General features: G+C 44.1%; 1 protein-coding gene across 4 annotated transcripts in view; it reads left to right on the top strand.

Moving 5' to 3' along the window:
- The window catches only part of LOC140484557 (nuclear factor NF-kappa-B p100 subunit-like), a 64183-nt gene that overhangs the window by 19675 nt on the left and 17480 nt on the right, over nucleotides 1–27028 (top strand). For 3 of the 4 annotated variants that reach the window (XM_072582928.1, XM_072582930.1, XM_072582927.1), the window contains exons 2-13: nucleotides 5321–5354; nucleotides 5441–5504; nucleotides 6676–6722; nucleotides 7535–7633; nucleotides 8063–8214; nucleotides 9304–9437; nucleotides 11987–12145; nucleotides 15799–15903; nucleotides 21569–21654; nucleotides 23032–23170; nucleotides 24564–24680; nucleotides 24893–25099. In XM_072582928.1, the coding sequence (XP_072439029.1) occupies nucleotides 5322–5354; nucleotides 5441–5504; nucleotides 6676–6722; nucleotides 7535–7633; nucleotides 8063–8214; nucleotides 9304–9437; nucleotides 11987–12145; nucleotides 15799–15903; nucleotides 21569–21654; nucleotides 23032–23170; nucleotides 24564–24680; nucleotides 24893–25099 (1342 nt within the window). In that variant the 5' untranslated portion in view covers nucleotide 5321. Of the gene's footprint in view, nucleotides 1–4336; nucleotides 4478–5320; nucleotides 5355–5440; nucleotides 5505–6675; nucleotides 6723–7534; nucleotides 7634–8062; nucleotides 8215–9303; nucleotides 9438–11986; nucleotides 12146–15798; nucleotides 15904–21568; nucleotides 21655–23031; nucleotides 23171–24563; nucleotides 24681–24892; nucleotides 25100–27028 lie in introns of those variants that run through there. The other variant, XM_072582929.1, reaches the window with a different exon arrangement.

The following is a 27028-nucleotide window of genomic DNA, read 5'->3' as shown; positions in this document are numbered from 1 at the left end:
TCCATATGCCTATCTAGTGACCATTTAAATACCCTTAAAGTTGGTGAGTCTAATTATTGTTGCAGGTCGTGCGTTCCACACCCCTACTATCTGAGTAAAGAAACTACCTCTGACACCTGTCCTATATGTATCACCCCTCAATTTAAAGCTATATCCCTGTGTGCCCCTATATCCCCATCATCATCCGAGGGAAAAGGGTCTCACTGTCCACACTAGCTAACCCTCTGATTATCTTATGTCTCAATTAAGTCATCTCTCAACCTTCCTCTCTCTAACGAAAACAGCCTCAGGTCCCTCAGCCTTTCCTTGTAAGGCCTTTCCTTGTAAGACCTTTCCTCCATACCAGGCAACATCCTACTATATCTCCTCTGAATCCTTTCCAAAGCTTCCACATCCTTCCTATAATGCGGTGACCAGAACTGTATACAATACTCCAAGTGCGGCCGCACCAGAGCTTTGTACAGCTGCAGCATGACCTCATGGTTCCGAAACTCAATCCCTCTACTAATAAAAGCTAACACACCATATGCCTTCTTAACAACCCTATCAACCTGGGTGGCAACTTTTAAAGATCTATGTACATGGACAGCGAGATCTCTCTGCTCATCTATATTACCAAGAATCTTCCCATTAGCCCAGTACACTTTATTCCTGTTACTCCTTCCAAAGGGAATCACCTCACACTTTTCCGCATTAAACTCCATTTGCCACCTTTCAACCCAGCTCTGCAGCTTATCTATGTCCCTCCTATAACACACAACATCCTTTGTCACTATCCACAACTCCGCCGACCTTACTAACCCATCCTTCTATGCCCTCATCCAGGTCATTTATGAAAATGACAAATAGTAATGGCCCCAAACAGATCCTTATGGTACACCAATAGTAACCGAACTCCAGGATGAATACTTCCCATCATCAGCACCCTCTTGTCTTCTTTCAGCTAGCCAATTTCTGATCCAAACCACTAAATCACCCTCAATCCCATGCCTCTATTTTGTGGAATAGCCTATCAAACGCCTTACTGAAATCCATATTTGGTTGATGAGGGTAAAGCGGTTGACGTGGTGTATATAGATTGATTTCTTTTTTTACTGCTCCAAGCCAAGATTCCACTTCAAGTCGTTTTGAGGCAGTTGGACTTCTCCAACTCTTCGTTATTTGTTACATTAGTAAGTTCCTTTTGATGGTCAATTTTGAAGTTTTTAAAGCAGCTTTCAGCTCTCCAAGCATAGAATTCTCAACCCAGGCTTCATCCACTTTGGAGGTGAGGGGTTTGTTTTCTTGGGTTTTTTATTAGGGCTGTGAACTACATTACTACATTTCCTGCTGGGTATCACAAAATGTGCAAAGAGGCCAAGTAAAATGCTAACCTTTACTACAATTAGACCATTGGGATTTAACAAATGCAAACTTCAGATGAAAGTTAGCATCTTTTGTGTTTTGCTGTTGCACTCATTAAAAATACTCTCAACTGAGAGTGAACCTGATTGTTGGACAGAGATCGTTTTATTGGTAGTTCAGCTTTGTGCAGACACTTCGCAGCTCTGAAAGGATCTTTTAGCTTCAGATTTTTACACTTCCAACTTTTTAATTCCTGGCTCCTGGTTCTTTCAGTGATTGTTTCCAGTCTTTGGTTTTCTTGATCATCTTTACCCCCTTTCCCTGGGTTTCCATCCTAGCTGTTGTAAGCCTTTTTCCGCTCTCCTGATACCAAACCTGATCTGGGATTGAGCTTCTCTCCTTCAGCCCTACCACTGTCCAGACCTTCCTTTATTGTAGCCAGAGGTGTCCCCTTATAGATGACTGCAACCCATCATAACCTTGTTGCTGATTTGGAGCAAGTGTCAAGAGTCACCAGCGTCATCAACACCTGCTGAGAGGATGGTGGCCATCTTGGCATTCAAAATGTACACTCCACTTGATTAGCTCCTTGTAGTTGTTGACACACCTCTTGCTGCACCACTGCTGAGGTTTGAACTTCCTCACTAAGTCTGTCAAGTTCATCTCGCTTTTCTTTGTGCATCATTATCAACATGCGATGTGCACAATTGGCCTCAGCCCCTGCAACTTCAATCCCACCTTCAATATTTCTGACTCTGTGAGATGTAATTTTGCACACATTTGAAGATCTTATTCAAAGACTATAATCCAGGTGGTGTGGATATAGTGGAAGATGTCTAATTATTTTAAGCTTTTGTTTGCTTTCATTGGTGATTGAACTAGGGTCAGGTTTTGTTCCTGTGTCCAGCCTTCTAAACAGGGCAGATTTTCTTCAGCTAACTGCAGCTGTAGTTGCTGCCTTTGTTTGGTTAATTTTGTGAAACTCCTCCTCCCATTAACTTACTTCAGCAAAGGGATGCTCCATGGTGTCCCCCAATGTTGGGCCATCTATAGAAAGCCGTGGTCTGTCCTTAATGTTCGGTATTGAGGTTGTGACATGATCTGCCTCTCTCTGAGCCCTCATGGCCCTCTAAGATACTGATTGGTTCAAGCTCCTACCTATGGGGGCCAGAATGATGCTGACCACACTCTGCCTTTTCGGAGTGCTCCTTCCTTCCTTCCTTATCCACGCATTTCCACTTGGCCCTGGTTCCTTGGGACTGGTCACCACTGCAGCCATGTGGCAACACTTATGTCTGAGCATTAACTATCTTTGTTAACACAACTATTTACAAGATGAGGTAAGATAGGATATCTTAGAATTTCCTTGAACAAAAGGGATCAAAAGGTCCAAGGAAAAAGTGGGAACAGGCGACAGAGTTGAATGACCAGCTCTGATCATGTTGAATGGCAGTGTAGGGTTGTGGTGACAAATGGTCTGTTTTCTGTGGTTCTATGAAGCTCACAGACTCGAGTCTCAGTTTCACAGTGACGTCGTTCCTTGCAAAAGTGCTCAGTAGCTATTCCTCGGCTGTAGGTGTTAACCCTTTCCTCCCTAGAATCAGTGTCTCTCATCCCTGCAGGAATTGGTAAAGAGATAAGGAAATTGGGGAAGTGTATGCGTGGCTAAAGCAGTGATGTTGGGAAGATGGATTCAATTTTGTGGGGCACTTGCATCAGTACTCGGACAGGAACTACACAAAGTACAGTTCAGCACAGGAGTACGCCCATTGGCCCACAAAGGCTGCACAACACATGATGGCTTTCAAAACTTAAAGCCTTTTGCGTCTATACTGTCTGTATTCCTGCCTCTTCATGTATCGATCAAGATGCCTCTGAAATGTTGCTGTTATATCTGCCTCCCCCACCTTCTCTGGCAATGCATTCCAGGCACTGGCCACCCTCTGTGTAAAAACCTGCCTTTCACATCTCCTTTCAACTTACCCATTTTACCTTAAACCCACAATATCACTGGGAGGGATCCACCTGAACTTACCTGGGACTAATGTCCTGGAGAAAAGGCTAAACAGAGTGGTAAACTTTAAACCAGCAAATGGTGGAAGAGGGCAGTTTCAAAATCAAGTAACATAACCAAGAGTAAAGAAACAGCCAGGAATTCTATTTTGGATATGGCAGGAAATGACAAAATTATAAGCTGTAAAACAATTGGTGAGGCTGCAGCTGGAATGCTGTGCAGTTCTGATCGCCACACTGTCGAAAGGATGTGATTGCCTGGAGACAGTACAAAGGAGATTCACCAGGATGTCACCTGGGGTGAGAAGTCTCACTTGTGAGGAGAGACTGTGTGGGCTGGGTTTGTTTCCCCTGGAGCAGAGGAGGGAATCTGATTGAGGAATACAAAATTATGACAGAGACCGACAAAGTAAATCATGAGAATCTCTTTCCCCATGGTAGATCAGAGGGTTCAAGTTTAAGGTGAGTAAGTTGTTGAAATGAGATCTGAGAAAATTTATTTTTCTCTGAGAGGTGGTAGAAATATGGAACATACTGCCTGAGAGAATAGTGGAGGCAGATACTCTGACAACATTTAAGAAGCATCTGGACGAGCATTTAAAATAGACCAAGTTCAGGTAAATGGGATTAGTGCAGTTTGAGGTTGTCAATAGAGATAGTGGGCTGAAGGGCCTATTTCTATGTTGTAAACTCCATGGTGTCTCATGTTTGTAGCTGTTCACTATGTAGAAAGAATCCTGTGGTCTTCTTTCTATGTCCAATGTTCTTGCCCCACACTTGCCACTATTCAGCACAGGCACTACCTCTTTGGAACACGGCAAGTTGCAAACATGGGACAGTGTAACAGACTGTCTTTAGTAGTCATGAGGACTGAACCTCCGCCCCCTCAGTCGTCTGCCAGGGGTTTCAGCCAATCAAATGCTAACAGGAAGTAACGAACAGTTAGTCAAAATCACAACTGCAGCTTGGGCACAGACTTTAAAATGATGAGGACTGACCTGGAACAAAATCATTGTGGTTCAGTTCACAAACAGCTTGTATCCTCAGTCACTTCACAGGAAGCATTATCAAACATTAACTAACATCGAGCTGCATGAGGAAATAGTAGAACAGGAAAGAGGTAGGTTTATAAAGACCATCTTTTAAGGAAGTGGCGAGGTTGGCAGAGACTCCTAGAGTTTGCGGCCCAGGCATCTGAAGGCATAGCTACCAAAAGCAGAACAAGGAAAATGGAGAATGTAGAAGAGGCCAAAAATAGAAACTAGCAATGACCTCAGAACATCATGTTAGTAGGGAATCTAATCTAAGTATTCTCTGATGATGAGCTGCTTTGTCTCACCATACAGGTGAGAGATACCTATTAAATTAAATGTTTTATATTGTATCAAAATTTATAGGCAGGAGGTGGTTTTGAGATGTCTGTTGACAAGATGGAACACTAAAGCCTCAATCTATTCGGTTAAGATTTGATCTCCTTACTGTGAGAATGTTATGGGCCATGTGAATGTTTCCTCATCAAACTCACAGCGACAGCAGGAAAGCCTTCAGAAAGACTGCAGAGCTCCTGCGGAGGGAACAAAAATTCCAATAATTCTGGCTAACATGGTTAGAGGGTCAGTAGTGAGAGAGTGCCGTATTGGTGGAGGGTCGGTTCTGAGTCAGTGCTGCAGTATTGGAGGGTCAGTACTGAGGGAGTGCTGCACTGTTGTAGGATCAATATTGAGGGAGCCCTGCAGTGTCAGAGGATCAGTACTGAGGGAGCACTGCACTGTCAGAGGATCAGTACTGAGTCACCTGACTTCACCTGATGAAAGAACAGCCCTTGTGATTTCAAATACACCTGTTGGACTATAACCTGGTGTTGTGTGACTTCTGGGGTTTACAGTGGCAGAGTGCTGGGTGTCTGAACGTGAGAAGGTTTGTGCAGCTTTCTAGTGATAGCAATTCTCTCTGTTGTTTTCAGGATGGACGATACATACAGTCTTGGAACACGAGATGTAAGTACAGTGCCATGTTTGAACGAATTCTGCTCTGCCTCTGCAGCCAGCACATTGCTGACTATGATCACTATCTTTATTCTCAGGGAGGCAATGATTTTGGACAACTGGACCTCAACCTGCTGAATACCGAAGCTGCACTCAGTTCATGTAAGTGGGCTCTGGGGGTTGGGGAGGTGGAGGCACTGAGGAAATGTTGACCCTCAGTCGGTTCCAGGGTGGAATCTGTACCCCTGAATACAGGGCTATGGAACCGCAGGCCTGTGTTCAGTGTGAGGTGGCCATGGGAGGTATAATATGGTGGCAGGGGTTGGGGCAGTTGGTACTTTGAATATCAGGGTTCATATTTTGGGTGTGGGGATGGGAATCTGTATTTTGAGTGTGGGGTCTGAATTTTGAGTTTAGGGATTCTGTATTTTGAATGTGGGGTGAGGTCCATATTTTGAGTGTGAAAGTGTAAGGGAGTGTATTTTGAGTGTGGGTGTAGGGGTGTATTTTGAGTGTGGGTGTAGGGGTCTATATTTTGAATGTGGGGATGGGAGGTGTGTATTTTGAGTGAGAGAGTTCAGGGATGGCATTGTATTTTGTGTGGAGATGGTGGGATGTTTATTTTGAGCATGGGGGTGGGAGTACATGTTTTAAGTGTGAGGGTGGGGAGTTCTGGATTTTGGCTGTATGGGGTCCATATTTTGAGTTAGTGCAAGGTGTGAGATCTGCATTTTGTGAGGGGTGGTGAAATAACTTCTCAGATGCTGTTATCCTGTCACCATGTAACCCTTTATTTACGCATGGAGTACCCTTGACACTGATCCAGCTAAATGAGTGAACAGAACCTCAGGACTCCTTAATTTGATTAGATTAGATTCCCTACAGTGTGGAAACAGGCCCTTCGGCCCAACAAGTCCACATTGACCCTCCGAAGAGTAACTCACCCAAACCCATTTCCCTCTGACTAATGCACCTAACACTATGGGCAATTTAGCATGGCCAATTCACCTGACCTGCACATCTTTTGGGATTGTGGGAGGAAACCCACGCAGACACGGGGAGAATGTGCAAACTCCACGCAGAGTCGCCCGTGGCTGGAATCAAACCCGGATCCCTGGCGCTATGAGGCTGCAGTGCTAACCCCTGAGCCACCATGCCGCCCCTCCACTGTGCTTCCCATGTCAGCCAGACCTCCCTGATTAGGCTGTTAATCTGGTGCAATCAGAGAGTTCATATTCTATGAGGTGATTGACTGGGGCTTGGGGAATTGACGGGGTAGGGAGCAAGTTCAGGTGAAAGTCGTGCTGAAGCTGTGACTCCTCTTGTCTTCCAGATCCAGCAGTTGGCCCCTTCCTGGCCATTACAGAACAACCGAAACAGGTAAATCCAACCCTCCCTCTCACAGAAAATTGTCCTATTCCCATGGGATCTTTTGCTCATTTCAATCTGTAACCACAGGATGCAGACCATTCTGCACAACAATTTCTCTCTGTCAACTTGATCAAAACCTTTGATTAATTTGAAGACCTCACAAATCTTCCCCCACCACTCCCCGCTACAGCCTTCTCTGTTTAGTGGGACCACTGCGGCTCCTCGAATCTGTCAGAGGTTCCTCATTTCTGGTACCTTCCTCGTAAGTTTCCTAAGCACCCTGTCCACCTTGACATTGTTCCTGAAGAGTGGAGCCCAGCATTGCCTGAAATATTCTAGCTGTAGCTGACCTGGTAAACTTAATGGTTCAGCGTCAAGTCCTTGCTTTTGGACACTGCATCTATGTATAAAACTATCTGCTCTTGACCAGTCTTGTCAACTTGTTCTGGAACCTTAAGTAATTGGTGTGCACCTATCCCCAAGCTTCTGTGTTCCTGGTCCCTCTTCAAACTGCCATTTCTTTTTATGGTGTCTCCTTGTTCTTCTGACCAAAATTTCTCGCTTCACACTTCTCTGCAAGAAATTTAGTGTCTTCCCATTTCACCAAGTTGTCTTTGTCCTAAAGTCCATTACCACCCTCCTCTTGGGTCTTCCCTGCATTTCCAAGTTTCACGAAGGGTCACTGGGCCTGAAACGTTAACTCTGTTTTCTCTCCACTGATGCTGCCAAACCTGCAGCGTTTCTCCAGCAATTTGAGTTTTTGTTTCCAAGCTTGATGTCATTGGTGAACGTTGATAGTCTGTGCTCTGTGTTTGATGCAGAGAGGATTCAGATTCCGTTATGGCTGTGAAGGGCCTTCCCACGGGGGCCTGCCTGGAGCATCCAGCGAGAAGAATCGCAAGACATACCCAACCGTAAAGGTCAGAGTGTGAAGCACATTGAGAGGACAGAGCATGGGGGGAGATTTTGAGGGGGTAAAGGACAGAGTATGAGAATCATTTAGAGAGAGCAAAGGTCAGAGACTGTGAGAAGTGTTTGGAGAGTATGTGAGAATCATTTAGAGATGGCACAGGTCAGTGTGTGTGTGACAGGTGTTTACAGAGGGCAAAGGTTAGTGTGGAGCAACTAAGAGAGCAAAGGTGGGAAGGGAAAAGGTCAGAGTATGTGATGAACATTTACAGAAGACAAAGATTAATGTGTGCATGAGGAGCAGCTCAGAGGGCAAAGGTCAGAGTGTGAGTGGAGAATTATGAAGAGGGCAAAGGTCAGAGTGTGTGAGGAACATTGAAGGGAGGACAAATGTTAAGAGTGATTTCTTTCATTGAATTGAATGTTTAATTTTGTCACAGATTTTTAATTACACTGGGAATGCAAAGATTGTTGTGCAGCTAGTGACAGCCAAAGACCCTCCTAAACTACATGCTCACAGCCTGGTTGGGAAACAATGCACTGATGATGGAGTCTGTATCGTACAAGTGGGTCCCAAGGACATGACTGCACAGTAAGTTCACAAGTGCTGAGACTCATCCCAGCTCAACCTGCATTCTGCAGACCCATTGTAACAGGCCACTTCAGCTTTCAGAAAGTGACAAGGATAAAATAAATCAAGAAAGGAAGAACTCAAATTTATATAATACTATTTAAGATTTATGGACCAGGGTGTGTCATAAATTCTTATAAAGTATAGTCACGACACTAATGTAATTCAAAAGGTTCCTTTGAGAGTTCTTGTCACCTTCATCTTAAACACCATATTTTGACATTTTTCTCCTGATTCTAGATTTACGTAGTATTTATATATTCACTTGTGTTGTTATATCCTCCAGGGCTAGGAGCCAAAAGGTAATATGGGATTAGCATGGGCTGATCTTTGGCTAACACCTGCAGGATAGGTCAAATGGTCTCTTGTGCTGTGAATGTTTATATGTCTATACACCATGTCACTCCGATCACTCTGCGCCTCAGCGTTCTGAAGCCTCTCTCCAAGTAAACAGTATTCAACTTGTCTATTTGTCTGCCGACGTGGAAAGCTTTGCATTTTCCCCACGTTATACTCCATCTACCAAATTTATCTTCACCCGTTTAAGGTGCCTGTATTTCTCTGGAGATCCTTTTTATCCTCCTCGCAACTTCTTTTCCTCACCGTTTGTTGCTTTTCAACAAATTAGACTACATTAAATTTTTAAGAGTGTTAAGAGAATGTCGCAAAGTTTGGGAGAAGATTTGTAGCTCGGGTGCTCGTTGTTGTGGTTCTGTTCGCCGAGCTGGGAATTTGTCTTGCAAACGTTTCGTCCCCTGTCTAGGTGACATCCTCAGTGCTTGGGAGCCTCCTGTGAAGTGCTTCTGTGCTGTTTCCTCCGGCATTTATAGTGGCCACTATAAATGCCAGAGGAAACAGCACAGAAGCGCTTCACAGGAGGCTCCCAAGCACTGAGGATGTCACCTAGACAGGGGACGAAACGTTTGCAAGACAAATTCCCAGCTCGGCGAACAGAACCACAACAAGAATGTAGCAAGGAGGACAGCAGAAAGCACAGTCCACAGATGTGTATTGTTCAGGACACTCAACCTCTCTACTCTTGTTCTCTAGGTTTACTAACCTGGGCATTCTGCACGTCACAAAGAAGAATGTTCCGGATGTCCTGTTTGACAGGTTATTTAATGAGACATACCAGCGCAATCCTTTGGACAGAAAAAACTTTCTGAACAAGGCCATTCTATCAGGTGAGGATAGCCATTGCAGGAACATAGAGAAGTCACTTTGACATTACCCCAGGCATTGTTTGGAACTCTACTTTCTGTAGCTGAACTTTTTATTTATCGGGGTGTTTGTAGGTAGATTCTGAGCATAAGAGCAACAAATAAGGCAGGAAGAAATACACTGGGATAATGTGAGCAGGGTGCCAGCATTTGAACATTGACTCCCACAGAGTTGAGTTGTTGATGTGTGGAGGAGTGTGTCAGGAGCATTCAGGACAGGGTCAGTCCCAGCAATTGTGGAGCATTCGAGAGGACGGCACGGTGGCACAGTGGTTAGCACTGCTGCCTCACAGCACCAGAGACCCGGGTTCAATTCCCGCCTCAGGCGACTGACTGTGTGGAGTTTGCACATTCTCCCCATGTCTGCGTGGGTTTCCTCCCACAGTCCAAAGATGTGCAGGTTAAGTGGATTGGCCCATGCTAAATTGCCCGTAGTGTTAGGTGAAGGGGGTAAATATAGGGGAATGGGTTTGGGTGGGTTGCGCTTCGGCGGGTCGGTGTGGACTTGTTGGGCCGAAGGGCCTGTTTCCACACTGTAAGTAATCTAATCTAATCTAAAAAGGACAGAGCAACAAACCCATGGCAGACATATTCTTACTCAATGTGCCAAAATAGATACAGAGAGGAAGGCTGTTCTAGTGCTGTGGTAATGTCTCTCCCTCTAAGTCAGAAGGCGAAAGTGAGGACTGCAGATGCTGGAGGTGACGAAGGGCTTTTGCCCGACACGTTGATTTTCCTGCGCCTCAGATGCTGCCTGACCTGCTCTGCTTTTCCAGCACCACTCTAATCTTGACTCTAAGTCAGAAGGCCTGAGTTCATGTCCCATCTGCTCCAGAGGCTGTGTAATATCTCTGAGCAGGTTGATGAAAAAATGTTATATATAGAGTCATAGATAGACAGGATCTGTCTGAGTTGAGAGTGTGGTGCTGGAAAACCATAGCAGGACAGGCAGCATCCGAGAAGCAGGAAAATCGACGTTTCGGTTATAAGCCCTTCATCAGGAATCAGCCCTTCCTGATGAAGAGCTTATGCCCGGAATGTCGATTCTTCAGCTTCTCGAATGCTGCCTGACCTGTTGTGCTTTTCAAGCATCACACTCTCAACTCTGATCGCCAGCATCTGCAGTCCTCATTTTCTCCTAAGGTCTATCTGAGGTCTGTTGACTGTGGAACCCAGGGAAATAGTTTATGAAACAAACCATTGAAAACTGAGATGAGGAAGAATTTCATTGTGCACATTATGGTGAATTTATGCAATTCTTTCTCCCAGAGAAATGTGGAAGCTTAATTTTAGAGCAAGTTCAAGGCAGGAATCAATAGTGTACTGAAGACGAATGATATCACAGGATTTGCTGACAACGTGAGGAGATGATCAACCCTCATCTGGAATGATGGGGTAGGCTTGATGGGCTGATTAGCCTACACCTATTCCTATGTTCCAAATTGGTTATATTGAACAACACAAAAGAAGGGTCATTCTGTCTAACTGGTTCAAACTGGTGTCCTGCCCACAAGTAAATCATCTGAAACACACCTAGTTCCTATCTGCCAACCAGCCTGGTTTTGCCTTCACCCACTGTCCAGTCTAACCTTCACATTGACCTGTGCCATGGCCATGAACAGAAAGCTCCAGGAATTTGAAAGCCTCAGTTTGAGAGGATGTGAGATGGGCTTTGGTCTCTTGGTGAAGTTCTTTGTGCAGGGCAGGTCTCAGCGAGAAAGAAACCTGAGAACAACCAAATAAAACCTAATTCTGGGCTGGATCAGCTGCATAGTCAATAACTTGGAAGCTGGGAACATGGGAGGAGCTGCCAGAGGGCTGAATGGCCTCTGTCTTGGGTATGTAACATTCTCATCCTGACAGCATTTGTTAAACTGCTGAGATTTATAATCTCTCAAACCAAGCAATTGGCCTCCAGGCTTGAGGGGACCTGGACAGGGTGGATTCTGAGAGAGTGCCTCCCCACTCCCCGATGTTGGAGAGGGAGTAACTAGGGGTCATAGTTCAAATACAAGCAGTCTCCCATTTAAGATAGAAATTAGAATTGTTTTCATGTGAAAGCAGTGAGGGTGAGTTAGACTAGGTTTTGATTGATAAGGGAGTCACAGGTAATGGGGGCAAACTGGAAAGGGGAATGAAGGCTATAACCAGATCAGTCATGATCATATTGAACAGCAGAGCATCCTAGAGGGGCTGAAGGGCCTACTCATGCTCCTAAATCCTATGTTCCTGCATGTAAACACGATGGAACACAAGATTCTGCCAAACAGACACACCAAGGCACTGAAAAACTGACACTTTAATTGTTAACTTGGATGAACAAAGATAGATTCTCATAGGGATTAGGATTACCTTCTGGGAAATTGGTTTTATTATCGGCGAATTGTGACTGACTGATAAAACAGTGCTTCAGTTACTGAGGGGCTACTGGGTTACACAACACTGACACCAAGAGTTTCATGTACATTTATATGTGGGTATTAATAACCAACAATGACTCTCTTTGAAACCAGCTCAAGAAGCACAGCAGTTTCGCCAAGAGTCTGAGCAATTAGCTAAGGAGATGGATCTGAGCGTTGTGAGGCTACAGTTCACAGCTTACCTCCCCGACAGTGACGGCATGTATACACGGCCACTTGAATCTGTCATCTCTGACCCCATCTTCGACAGCAGTAAGTAAGGGGGCAGTGTGTGTGGGGTGAGGTTAACAATGCGTGAGGGTGAGGGTGTGGGGGACAGTGTGACCAGCAAGGTCAGTCCTGTTCAAGTTGGAAAACACTGGTCTTTCTGACAGTTGAAATGTACACAACCCGAAGGAATTTGCCCCAGTGTGTGTGTTTGTCCTTAATGCTTCCGTGTTACTTCAATCACAAAGTTACTTCACACATCAGGAGGGTGTTCGTCCCAAGTGCAGCTGTGAGCCAGTGCAGAGAAAGTTCTGGAAGGTTCACAATCAATTAACACAGTGTTTACAATGCCTAGGAAAGGCTTTGGTGGTCACTGGGTGATTCCCAGTGAACAGCTCACACTTGGATGGGGTGTAGGGAGGGGAGGAGATCAGGGAACCAGTAACCTGCCCCTGGGTTGGGGGGTTGGGGGGGGGGAGCAGCCAGTAAGTTCCCAAGTTTCACACAGGGAAGGGTGCCATTGGCACAGCCACACTCTCCATTGCAATCGATGTGAGAGTAAAACAAGGGATACCTTTAGGGGCCCTTCACTGTTTCTATTTGATCACTGAGTACCCACAAGTGTCTTGAACACAAGTCTTTGCTGTTGAGCCATTCCCTACTGGGGACTAGATGGGGATTACCCATCCAGATTGACCCATTGGGGATGGGCACTGATAGCTGCCAAGAGTCATTCATTCTGAAAACGGATGGGCAGTAGAGGTCTGCTCTTGGCCAGTGATGGCTGGTCACCGCAAGTGGACACTGGTCCACTTGGCCCCACCCTGACAGCCAACCGTCACTGGACCATTAGCGGCCCCTTGAGGCTAGTGCAGAGAGTGGCAGCTGGCCCAGCCTCCATGGCCAAGGCTATGCAAAACGCTGGAGCCCAATTCATCAGTGTGCTAACCAATGGGAGTGGGTCTGAGCACTTAGCCATGAAACCAAACATTCACTGCAAATTGGAAAGTGAAATGATTGGTCTTATTTTTTAAAGAAAAGCTTTAAATCAGCATCTGTTGCTGTAACAATTATTGACGTTTCATTGTAACTGTACAAAGGAATCTCACTGAGAATTTCATAATGGAGAATAGATATTCCAGGGGGGAATGAGGGGGGGAGAGAGAGAGAGAGGTGATGGGAGAGAGAATGAGAGAGGGAGGAATGGGGTGAGAGTGGGGGAGGGGAGATTGAAGTGAGAGAGAGAGGCAAGAATGAAGTGAAAGGGAGAGGGGAAGATAAGAGAGATCGGAGCAGAGGGCCAGAAAAAAGAGGGGTGTATGAGGGGCTAGAGTGAGACAGAAAGCAGGGGGTGAATGAGGAGGGGGAGAAAAGGAGGGGGTAAGAGGTATATTGAAGATTGGAGGTGGATTAAGGGGGGGGAGGGGAAGGTGACGGCCCCAGTTGGAGGGTAGAAGCAGTATATAGAGACTCCGTATGAGCTCAGTCACTGGGGAAATGCTGAGGTTGCTTTGTCTGCAGGATGCAGGGGGATACACACCTCGATAGTTAGCAACCCCGGCTTGGGAAGGCCTTGGAAAGGTCTGAACACCATGAGAAAGATTCCTGGAGTCAGTGTACACGGCTTTAGTGGCCCAGTACAGCTCATTGAGAATAGCTGTTTGGGTAAAATCCTCAGGTGATCCATTTCAGACAAGTCATAATTTGTTTATGATTAAGGGGAAGAGTAGGATGTGAGTTGAGAATTTGATAGATTGTGGAAGGAGGATTCGGCAGGAGACAGAACAATCGTGATGTTATAGTGGAGAAAACAAGTAATTCAGTAGAGGGCTGGATGGAACGATGGGAAAGCTGAGACTGGGACCAAGTTGTAAATGGAGATCTCTGACCTTGAGCTAAGGTGACAGCCAAGGGTTTGTGTGAGACAGGCAAAAAGAAACCTGAAAACTTGCACCTGCCTCTGAAAGCAGACTACATTTGAGTCATTGAGAAATCCCAGTAAAATCCATTACGTTTCCAGATTAGCTCAGCGGCCAGAATCTATGAGACCGTATTAGTCAACGGGAAAAATGGAGGCTTTAGAAAACTGTTTAATTGATCCATTGCTGAATATCTTGGTATGAGCAAGTCTAAAGATTGATCACTTAGACACAGAGGATCTGGTGTTGTGGAGAACAGCCTGGAGGGGGGACAGACTGGTAATGAACCAGCTTTAGGGGGTTGGGGGACTCTGTGAAATGACCTGGCTAAGTTGTTCTAGGTCACCCTCGTGCTTGGACAGTTGACTATCTGACACAAAGGAAGTTACTCTGCACAGGTCTTTCCTCTAGAGACAATGGTATCGTGGTAAAGTCTAGTCATCCAGAACCCTCAGGCTAATGAAAACTGAAAGAACTGCAGATGCTGGAAATCAGAAACAAATACAGAAGTTGCTGGAAAAGCTCAGCAGGTCTGGCAGCACCCGTGAAAAGAAAGCGGTTAACATTTCGGATCCAGTGACCCTTCCTCAGAACCTCAGGCTAATGATCTGGGGGCATGCGCTCAAATTCAGTAGAAAAAAAATCTGGACTAAAAAGTTAATCTAATGGTGACTGTTTTAACCAATGTTGATTTTGCAACCTGCTTTCTGTAAAGATCTTGGAGGCCTCAGTGTTATAGTGGGGAACTGATTTCACTCGATGGGAGATGCAGGTAAAGAAACAGAAAGCAATCTCTGATTGAGGCAATAGACTCTTTCTTGCACTGTTGTGAAAACAGAGGGATATGTAGAGAACTATGAGGGTCTTATATGGAGAGAGAGTAAGATTGAAATGCTTAACGGCAGTTAGATATAAAAGTCCAAGTTCAACATGGGGTTGACGGTGGGGACTGGAAAAAATGGTGCATGGTGCACCCAGCCCCTGTACTGGGATCAATAGGTAACATGTCTTGGGGGAGTTTTGTCAGGCTGGCCCATTTGCAGTTCCCTTGTGGAGGGCAAAGGTGACTAGTGGAGGTCAGTCATTTTGCAGATTGACTGCTCATGGGCTGGTCGCTCAAAGTTAGACACAGCAAAATCTCATGAGCCAGTCCGAGTCTGGGCATTTTGTGACTAATACCAAACACAGTATGGGAAGATTGTCCCAGTGGACTTCCCCTGGTGTTTCCTGCACATTCAATTAAAATAGCAAAGACTCAACAACGGGAAATTCCCTGCAGTTATTTTTGCACCATTTTATTTGAGTTTACAGACAATAAAAAAAGACATGATCACGTCATCTTCTTACTCTGACTGACAGTAACTGACAACACTTTGATGAAGGTAATCAGGAAAAGCAAGGATAGAGTCAGAGTCTTCCAGCTCTGCAATTCTCCCGATCCACATTTATGAAAATGAATGCTTCCCCGTGTTAGGGATCATGATCAGATTTTCATCCATCTGTTTTTTGTTTAGTTTAAATCTGTTAAAGCATTTTCAGCAGCAGCAAAATGTAGTGAATGCTGGAGATTTGTAAATTAGAAACAGCAAATGTTGCAAATCCTCAAGAAATCGGGTAGCACCTGCGGACAGACAAACAAGAGTTAGTGTTTTGGATTGATGACATTTTGTCAGATTTTGATTTTGCATTGTTTTCGGGATGTGCATGAGAAGCTTGCTTTTGCCTGTTTTTCTCTTCATTGTAAGCATGCTGTTATTTTCAATCTTTTCTACTTGGCAGAGGCGCCGAATGCTTCCAATCTGAAGATTGTCAGGATGGACAAAACATCAGGCTGTGTGACTGGCGGGGATGAGATTTACCTCTTGTGTGACAAAGTTCAGAAGGGTAAGGCTTTTCAGCTCAAAGGACAACTGGCTTTAGGCCATTTGTGTTCAGTAGTTTGGGAGAAGATACTCCTTATTTAGCTGGGTTTGGTGGGGCACTATTTCATTAACAATCAGGATCGGCTAATTCCTCAGAATGGCTGTTCTTCGTCCCAGAATGTTTTGACGTTAGAAAGATGCGAAACTGTGGAAGTGTAGCAAAGTTGAGCCTGGTCCCACCTGCAGCCAACAGCAGGAATCACTGCGAAGGTATTGGCCTGGGGCTGTGGTGGAGGTTATGATTGCTGAGTAATAGTGAACATGGTACAGTGCAAAAGTCACATTGCCCTGAAAAGGGACAAGGTTTCTTGTACTGAGGAGCTGTCCAAGCAGTGTTCCCTTTACTGAATCCCGCGGATATAAATACAGGCCTCTAATTTGATCTGCAATTTTACACTTGTAACTGCTGTCCCAAAGGTCTTTGACACAGCAAACCTTTTGTATGCAGTACAGCTGTACCATTGAATCTTATTTATTCCAAATCATAGAGTATACTGCTGGAGTGGTGAAGCAGAATTCATGTCTTCAGTTGAGAATAGGTCAGGTAGTTATGTGCCAAAACAGCGAGAACAAAGGGTTCTTTTTGAAGTTAGTGGCAAAGCCAGCTTCCTACTAAGTCAAGTTGACTAAGATAGTTCCTGATGGACACTGCCTGTGGTTCCTGATGGTCCATTCTGGGACACTGTCCGTGGTTCCCGATGGTCAGTTCCAGGACATTGCCGGTGATTTCTGATGGTCAGTTCCAGGATGCTCTGTCAATTGTTCTTGATCTTGAAAGTGACAAGTTATGGGGGCAGTTTTTATTTAAATTGAACAGGTTCCATGGTTTTATTATTAAAGGTATGGAGTGCCAAACATGTCTTGTTGAACACAACATGAGGAGTAGAGGTAAGCCATTCAGTCCCTCACGTCTCCTTCACTATTCATTAAGGTCTCGCCCTCTCAGCATCTATCCTCTCAAACCTTCTCCAAATCTTATATATTTCAGTGATAACCACTTCTTAGTGTTCCAAATTCCAGAGAAATTGGCCAATTCTACTCTGTCACTTCCTATTACAGCCTGTCATTTCAGGGAATCTAGTGAACCTTCATTGTCCCCACTGTAAGGCAAATATATCTTTGTGTATGGTGACCAAACTGTGCACAGTGCTCCGTGTAGTCACACCAATACCTTGTCTCATTGAATCCCAGGGCAAATGAGCATCACTACTGAGTGCCAGTCTCCTGCTTTTTCCCCAGAACCTTGCACATTACTTTTATTCAAGTAATGATCCAATGTCCCTCTTGGATGCCTGAGTTTGACCCTGTCTCCATCCCATCCCACTACTCACTGTGTGACAACATTTCTTTCTCACGTCACATTGCTGCTTTTGCAATTTTTTTGTTTGATTTTCATCAATTTTGAATGTAAAACAATGCCTTCTCATTCATGTTCCTTTTTGCAAATGGGAACAGTTTCTCTTTCTACTCTACACCAGTCCGCTCATGATTTAGAACAGCTCAGTCAGTCACCTTCTCTCAAGGAGAAGAGTCCCAACTTCTTCAATCTATCCTCTTCACGGAGTCACCTCTGCAGCTTCTTTGCATCTCCTCTCACAGGGGCAGTGGCCCACCCTTAAGGAGAGATCTCCTAACTCTCAACAAAACTGAGGAGGAGAGAGACTGTACTTGAAGGGTGCATCATCTGTAGTTAACGGGGGAATTTTAACTTCACGAGTAGGAAAATGTCTAATAACAATTAATGAAAAAGATGGATCGATTTGGAAGAGTCAGCATGGATTTTTCAAGGGAAAATTATGTCTCACTAACTTGATGTAGTTTTTTGAAGAGGTAACAGTGAGGTTGATGAGGGTAATGTTGTTGATGCAGTGCAGGTGGACTTCCAAAAGCCATTTTGATAAACTTCCACACAATAGACTTGAGGAAAGTGATAGATCATGGAATAAAGGTCCAGTGGCAACATGAATGCAGAATTGACTGAGTGACAGGAAGTAGAGAGCAAAGGTAAATTGATCTGTTTTCGGCTGAAGTAGCATTTATAGTAAAGTTCCCCAGGGGTGGTATTGGGTCCCTTAGTTATCCTGATATTTATTAATGATTGGAATCTTGGTGTACAGTGGCCAAGTTCAAAGTGTGCAAATGATATAACTCTTGGGAGATTTATAAACTGAAAACTTGGAAGAATTATAAACTGTGTGGAGAACAGCATGGAACTCCAAAAGGACATTGACAGGTTGGTGGAGTCAGATGAGGTTCAATGTGGAGAAAGATAAGGTGATGTACTCGCTTATTCCATGAGGTCAACCTGGCTGACCTCGTTAAAATCCTTATAGATAGTTTTCAAAATTTTGAGTGGTCTGAACAGAGTGAATAGGGAGAGAATGTTTGTGCTTGTAAATGGATCAAGAACTATGGGGCATAGTATTAAAGTGTTTTGCAGAAGATGTTTTCGCACAGCTAGAAGTTAGGGTCTAGAATGTACTGCCTGGGAATGTGGTGGAAATGGATTCAACTGAAGCATTCAAGAGAGGATTATTTAATTTTTAAAATTAAAGCAATATCTATGATTATGGGAAAATGGTAGGAGGTTGTGCCAATATTAAAATGCTCAGCGAGCCAGTCCAGACACAATGGGCTGAATAGCCTTCCTCTGCATTGTAACAATTCTGTGATTTAATGATGATGTTAAATACTGTGAATGTTGGTGGTTGTCAGAAGATCCGGAACATTTTAGAAACCAGCAAAGGATGACCGAAAGGATTATAGCGAGAGATTGGCATGTGAGAGAAATATGAAATGAACAATAACAGCTTCATCAAAGATATAATAATGAAAATGGGAGCTAAGACAAGAATATTTTCTTGAGAAGATGAGCCAGGGGAATTAATCGTGGGAAATTAGAAAATGGCAGGGACTTTGTACATGTATTTTGTATCTGTCTTCGCAGTAAAAACTGCAAAAATATCACACAAGAATTGCAAAAAATTGAGAGACAAATGTGAGGGAGGAACCTCAAGCGTTGTCATCATCGCTAGTGAAAAATGACCAGGAAAGCTAATGAGGCTAAACTTCCTGGGCATTCCTGCATTCTAGGGCCACAAATGAAGTGGCTGCATTGCTGGTCATCTTCCAAACTTCAAAGTTTCCTGGATTCTAGAAAGGTCACAGATTGAAAAACCAGTGTAACCCTTCTATTCAAGAAAGGAGGGAGACCCAAAACTATGAGATTACAAGTCAATTAATCTAAAAGAAGATACTAGAATTCATTATTAAGGAGATAGTAGCAGAGCATTTAGAAAATCAGAATATGTCAGGCAGAGTCAACATGTTTTTGTGAAAGGGAAATTGTATTTGACATATTTATTGAAAATTCTTTGAAAATGTTAGAAGCAGGATGGATAAGAAAAAAGCAGATGTATTTGAATTATGATGTGCCTCATAAAAGGTGACTGCATTGGTATTGGGAGTGACATATTTGTATGGAAAGAAGATTGGCTCACTAATAAGAAACAGTCAATAAAAAATGAATCATTTTCAGGTTGGCAAACTGGGGACAGGGAACAGTTCTGGGGCCTCAACAGTTTATGATCTAAATTAATAACTTTGAAGTTACCAACTGTATTTTAGCCAAATTTGAAGATGATACAAAGATGGATAGGAATGACAAGATGTAATTGATATACAGAGAGAGAGGCTAAGTAAATGAGCAAACAATTGGCACATAACATATCATTTGGGAAAATGAAACATTGTCCATTTTAGCGGGAAGAATAGAAAAGTGGAATATTAAGTGGAGTAACTGCAGAATGCTGTGGTACAAGTGGATCTGGGTGCCTTGTATATGTACCACAAACATTCAGCATATCGTATAGTGCAAGGAGTAATTAGGAAGACAAATTGCACATTGGCCTTTACTCCAAAGGGAATGGAACATAAAAGTAGGGAAGTCTGTGCAACTGAACAGGACATTGGGAAGACCCAACACGCGCTCTCATTTTCTTTTCCTGCTGTGTGGATTCCAAGGTTAATGTGTGGAGGAAGCTTCTAGAAGTAGAAGCACAGCAATCAACGTGCATGGGGTTTCCCAGTGGCTGGGTGGAGCTTGGAGGGAATGTTGGTGAGACCACATCTGGAACGCTGTAACAAAAGCAGGAATAACTGGAGAAAGTGAGCAGCTCTGTGGACAGAGAAACCGAGTCAACGCTTTGAGTCCAATGACCCTTTCAGAACTCTGGAGTACTGTATACAGTTTTAAAGAAGTTTAAAATTGCAGCTTAGAGAAAGTTCACTCTGTGGATTCTTGGAATGAAAGGTTAGTTTTATGAAGAAAGGTTGCACAAGTTGGACCTACACTTATTGGTGTTTAGAAGAATGAGAGGTGGTCTCACTGAAACAAGGTAAGGTTCTAAAGCCAGAGGCTCTTGGCAGGGTCATGGCTGAACAAATTTCAGCTCTTAAGCGCAAGAGGTTATGAGGTGATTTAAGAAAGTGTTGAAATCATGGATGGTTGTAATGTAGTGAATAAAGGGAAACTGTCTCAGTTGGAAGAAATAAGACAATGATTTAGTGAGCTAAAACAGGAGGAAACCTCTTTTGTGTTAAAGTTACTATGATCGAGAATTTGCTGCCTGAGTTTCATGGGAGCAGACACAGTAGTAGGTTTCGAGAATTGTTTGCCTGTTTCCTCATCGTTCCCACAAACCACCACTTGTTACTACCTGAGAGTTTGGTTGAATTTCCCCTCGATTTCCATTTTTCTCTCACTGATACACCTAGAAGTTGTTCCCGAGAGAGGAGAGTTACTGGAATAGAAGTTGTTCCCGAGAGAGGAGAGTTACTGGAATAGAAGTTGTTCCCGAGAGAGGAGAGTTACTGGAAGCAGTCACTCCTTCTTGTCAGTCTGGAAAGGTCTATCTCAGCTGGTTTGTTCCCAATCCTCTGGGCCTTGGGTTTAGCTGCAGATTATAGAATGTGACCAAAATCCTTGTGAAAGTCCATACAGGGGACATCCACCCAATGTCCTCCAGCTGACATCTCAGTTACTCAGACTGAAGAACTCTATGTAGTTCCCCTGATGTGCTTTGTATTTGATATGTACTGTCTGTCTCTCTTAGCAGCCCATTTTTCAAATGGCTGCCAACTGTGGCTCTGATGCCCTAATGCTCAGTAGCCCATCATGACACCACCTGAGGAGTTAGTTTCCGACTAATGGAATAAGAGATTTAAAACAGGAATGAGGAGGAATTACTTCTCTAAGGGTTGTGTATCTGTGGAATTCACTTCCCCAGACTGTGGTGGATGCTGGGACATTGCATAAATTTAAGGAGGAGATCAGCACATTTTTAATTAGTAATGAGCTGAAAGGTGATGGAGAGTGAGTAGGAAAGACTGGATTTGAGGCCAAGATGGGATCAGACCCGATTGTCGGGCTCGAGGGCTGAATGGCCTACTCCAGCTCCTAGTTTCTATATTCTCTCTGCTATTGTGAGTAAAAGAATTGGAATCCATTCTGAGTACTGCACTGTCCACTGGGTGATATAGGGCTGTCCTTCCTCCTCCTCCTCCTCCTCCCTCAGTGTTGCAGCTACCTATCAGAAAATCCAATACCAAAATACTTTGCTTTCCAGATGACATCCAGGTGCGTTTCTATGAGGACGACGATAATGGGTGGGAGGCCTACGGAGATTTTGGACCTACAGATGTTCACAGACAGGTAAATAAATCCCTGCAGTTCATTGAAATGCTGTCCTGATGAACATTTTGACCACAGGGTACCTGGTTTTGTGCATGTTCTCTCACTGCTATACTCTCCCTTGCTATCTGTTGCTGGGCTTTATGTTCTGGGACTGTATCCTAAATGGTGAAAAATATGAAGGAGAGAGAGAGACAGACATCCAGGCTTAACATCTGAGCACGAATTTGTAAACTCTGCCTCACTATTCCTAGCAACCCTAGCAGGTTGAAATACTTAGTTTCTGTGACCAATATCTGAACACCTTTGAAACTTCAATCAAATCGGTGTTTCACCTTCTAACTTCTAGGCACAACAGATATTGTTTTTATGCTCTCCTCATCTGGTAAAGCTACATTGCTCCCTCTCTAAGACCAGTATCTGAAGGACCAGATACACAGATAATCTCCAGCTGCTGAAACATGCCGTTATTCTCATCCTTGAGATAAAAAAAATTGCATTTTTTCATATGTTCTCTATCTGTTTGTTGACATTGTAATGATTTCTATGCCTGGACCCTTTGCTCTCTCTGAACCTGCACTCTCATCATTTGCAAAGTTCCAAAGTGAATGACCTCACATTTACCTACACTGAAATAAATAGTCCACTATTTTATTATTGATCAATCCGTATCTCCTTGTAATTTTAGACTTCCATCTGCATTGGTTACAATGTTGCCTTTTATTGGGTCACTAGTAGATTTGAAAATGTCTTTTTTTTTCAGTCATTAATAAATAAATATTCCTTGCTCATTCCTTGCTGGACACCAGTACTCATCTCATGCTAAAGACAGTCACTCGCCATTTATCCTCACTCTCTGTCTCCTTCCTCTTGGCTAATTTGCCTTAAAGGACTCTTTTTCTTTTGTTTTTTGTCCCTCTAACACCTCATCTGAAAGAGGCACCTCCGACAATGTGGCTTTCCCTTAGTATTGACCCTCCAACAGTGCAGCAGCCCCTCAGTGCTCATCCGCTGACTATGCGGCACTCCCTCAGCTCTGACACTCTGACAATGCAGCACTCCCTCAACAGTGACCCTCTGTCATTGCGGAGCTCCCTCAGCTCTGACCCCCTGACCGTGTGGTGCTCCCTTAGCTCTGACCCTCTGACAGTGTGGCACTCTTTCAGTACTTCACTGGAGCATTAGCCTGATTGATGTGCTTGGAATTTCCAGTTTAGTTTTGAAACTCTTCCCTCTCATGGGGACAAGATTTGTTTTTTTATGAGCTATTGCAGTTTAATGAGCAGGATTCCAGTCTGTCTAATATTCACCAGATATTGCCAATTTGTAAGTTACTGTTTGGTAGCTGTGCAAATATCTGGAAATGTGATTTCTTTGTGGGTTTTGTTTATTGCTCAGTTTGCCATTGTTTTCCGGACGCCACGATACTGGAATATTGATATTGAGAAACCAATCACCGTTTTTGTCCAACTGAAGAGGAAGAAAGATGGAGAAACCAGTGAGGCCAAGGCATTTACGTACTGCCCTCGAGTGGAAGGTAAGGCCTGGTCCTGGTCCTGGTTTGGAGCTGGGGGGCCCAGATATACTATCACTGGCAGAGAAACTTCCAAATGCTGTTTGGGAGGTCAACAAATAAAACCTGAGACTTTGAAAGAAAACGGGAAGCATATTTTAAAAATAGCTTTATTGCAACCTCAGGACATCTCAATGTGATTGAGCTACTTTGCGAATTGCAACTAAACTGACAGATGATTGTCACACAGCGACCTCCCACAGATAGAAAACGACCCAGTTTTTACTTGGCCCATGTTAGTGTTTGCCAGAGACTCGATGGTAGTTGTTTCCCTCAGGGGAGAAGAGGTAAGAATCCTCATCAATGTGCAGAGCCCGAGAGCAAATGTACACACACAATGGTGCTCAGGATCACTTTCCAATCTTCAGGCTTTTGTTCAGAACTTTGTACTCAATTTCCACCCCTGCAGGACTAAAAGAAAAGCAAATTCTGTTTTGAAAAACTTTGTATATCAATCAGTACTGCAGCCCTGTGAGCTCTCTGTCCCATCTTGGACACACTGGTTATGAAGCGCATATTGAATTTGGCAATCTTGCTCCTTGTCTTGAATAGGGAGTGACAGTAGGCAAGTTCAGAGTGAGCTGGAAATTCCAGGCCTAAGTGATGAGCTGATCTCAACCCAAAGTGTGACCATGAACCACTCAAGACAGCCCAGCCAATCATCCACAAAGATTATTTCTCCCTGTGGGAGAGTATGACCAGAGGACATGCTCTCAGAATAAGGAATTGCACATTTAAGAAGGAGATGAGGAGGAATTTCTTCACTCAGTGTAGTGAATCTGTGGAAATCATTGCAGCCTTTCTCCTTGTCCTGTGTGGCCTCACCCCTTCTTGCCATAAAACCGTATGACAGATTAGCAGTAGTAGGCCATTTGGCCCACCAAATCTACTTTGCCTTTCAACGAGCTCATGGTTGATATGGTAATCCTCAACTCCAATTTCCTGCCTTTACCTTTGATTCGTTTCCTGACTGAAAATCTATTATCTCAAGTGAGGACATACTGTATGACCCAGCCCTGACTGCCCTATGAGATTCACTACACGAGGTGAAGAGATTCCTCCTTCTCTCTGATTTAAATGTGCAACTTCTTATTCTGAGATTATGTCCTCTGGTTACAAACTCAATCACAGGGGGAAGGCACCTTTATTATGACCAGTGTGTCCAACATTGGAGAGAAAGCTCACAGAGCTGCAGTACTAATTGATCCACTAAGCTTTTCAAACAGAATATACTTTTTTGTTCTGCTTTAATCTCTCTCCGGTTAGATATTAATGGGAGAAGGGGCGGATTATGTTTGTGCAAACGCTGATTTAATAGGCAGCCATTTGCATCACTCTTTTATTTTCCTTCCAACAGACAAAGAAGAAGTCCATCGGAAAAGGCAGAAGAGACTCCCTCACTTCTCGGATCATTTTGGCGGAGCGGGCTCATCAGGGGGAGCTACAGGATTCGGCGGAAGAGGAGGGGGAGGAGGTGAGGGCTGAATTTTAATCTTGTTTGAATCCCTTTATCGGGAGATAGAGACCAGTGGCTGGGAAACTACGGAGGAGGGTGGGGACAGGGGAAGGGAGTGGAGGTTGAATGAAAGGGGGGGGGATGATGTTATCTTGTGTGGAGCAGCTGGCCAGTTGACTGAATGGTGAGCTCCATGAGCACTCTCACGACCTTTGCTGCTCTCTTTACAGGTTATAATTTCAATTCTATCGGCTTCATGAACAGTTTTGGGAACCCACACTGCACATTCCAACAGGGAATGCAGCACTCCGGGGGACCACAGGGATGTATGGAACTAACCACTGGGCAGAGCCTCCAGCCTACCACCTCATCACAACACACAGCCCAGAATGCAGACAGCTCTTCAGGGGAGGCCCACCAGTTCCCCACTCGTTCAGGTAGGTGAGATGGTACATGCAGCGAATGCAGTGTACCAGAACTATCAGGAAGACATTGACAGGACTCTGCAAGGGATCCTGGAGAAGAGGCATTGAATTAGGGGAAGGCACAGCTGCTTCATGAGTGTGAGAATTGTCAGGGTTTCCCGAGTAGCTGGTGATGGGAAGCTGAGTCACACGGGGTCGGTTCTCTACACCATTTGGGTTTGTGGGAGTGGTGACTGGGTTTGAAGGCGGGGTGTGTGTTGAGGCAGAGGAGCTGCTGCACAGAAAATAAGGAAAGATCCTAATGAGGCTGTGAAGTGGGGAGGGACTGATTGAGGAGGAAATGAATTGGGAGGGTTCAGGTATTCATTAATGTAGCACCTCAGGTGGATTCAACCATTAATAAGTGACATTGTGCTGCAAAAGTATAAAAGTTTATACAGAATAGTACATCGAAATAAAACCTTCAAACCAAGACAAGCAACCTTTTGATAATGCAGCACTCCCTCAACAGTGAGCTCTGACAGTGCAGCGTTCCCGCAGCACTGACCCTCCGACAATGTGGCACCTTCTCAGTACTGACCCCCAGAAAGTATGGTGCTCCCTCAGCACTGACCCTCTGCCACTGCAATGCTCCCTCAGCACTGACCCTCTGCCAGCGCAATGCTCCCTCGGAAGGGATCCTCTAATGGTACGGCACTCCTTCAGTACTGACCATGTACTACACTGGAACTAGCAGGTCGTGTAGATCCCTGTAGATGTAGCAGCTGCCTTCATCATGAGCAGCAGTGAGTTTGCATGGCCATACAAGAGGCCGCATCCTGCCTGTTACAGTGCACTCAGTTTTTACAGATCGCGCAAAGAGCTTTGCGTTCATTTTTATATTAACTGTCAATTTATCCCCTTTTGCCAATCTCATTGTTCAATCAATTGCATCTCTTATTATATTTGGTCTGGCTCTTGCTTGAATAATTCACCTGATGTGTATCATACTTTTGTTTCACTATTTTCTCTGTCTCCAAGGAGCTCGAGCCTTGGCTTCTCCTTGTTGAAATGAACTTGTATCAGAAATTGTCTTGTCCAATTGAGAAATACTGGCTTAAATTTATTCTAAAGTTGATAAAATCATATAGTACAGAAGTAGCCCTTCGGCCCATTGAGTCTGTAGAGCCAAAAAAGATACTGCTACCTATATTATTCCCAATTTCCCACTCTAGACTCATAACTGTGACACATTCTCCGCTCTAACTTGAATCAGAAACCAGTCCTTTAAATTGGAAAATTGCCAGCCACTCTACTCTTCAGCAAGGTGAGACAGGAAACCAGAAGATTGCAGACCAGACGTCATTGTTGAGAAATTGCGTGTAGAACAACGGAACTCCCTTTTACTTTAGCTGATCAAAGAAACTTGACCTAGGTTTGTAGAGGATAGGCCATTCCTGCTGAAGTGTATTGAATGTATTCAAGAGGAGACTAAAATTGTAGACCAGGGATATCTCTGCATGTTATTGGTGTGTCTGTCTGTGTCATTTGTATGAACTTCCTGAACTCATTTACAGAAATGCCTCATCAGAGATTGTTGGCAAAGGTGGAAACTTGTAGGATTGAAGACAAATGATTGGCCTGTTAAGAAATGGGCTGAGTACTGGGAGATCCAGAACTGGGTAATGGGCACAGTGGTGTCCTGCACTGAACCTAAGATCTTGTGTTTATACTACAAAACTATTCACTGTATTTATCAATGACTGAGGTGATTGTGTAGAAAATCATGTTGAGTCAAAGTTTACTTAGAGGTAAGTGATATTGTACACAGAGTAGATTGAAACATTAAAATTACCAAGACATATTGACAGGCTGAGAAGGAGCAAAACTTTGGCGTAATATATTTCAAAGAAGGCAAGTGTGACATCATCCAGTTTGGACTTGACAGATGGACTTTTGGGG

Source organism: Chiloscyllium punctatum, chromosome 13 (assembly GCF_047496795.1).
Source record: "Chiloscyllium punctatum isolate Juve2018m chromosome 13, sChiPun1.3, whole genome shotgun sequence".
Taxonomy (NCBI): domain Eukaryota; kingdom Metazoa; phylum Chordata; class Chondrichthyes; order Orectolobiformes; family Hemiscylliidae; genus Chiloscyllium; species Chiloscyllium punctatum.
This window is presented reverse-complemented; position numbering and strand designations above follow the sequence as displayed.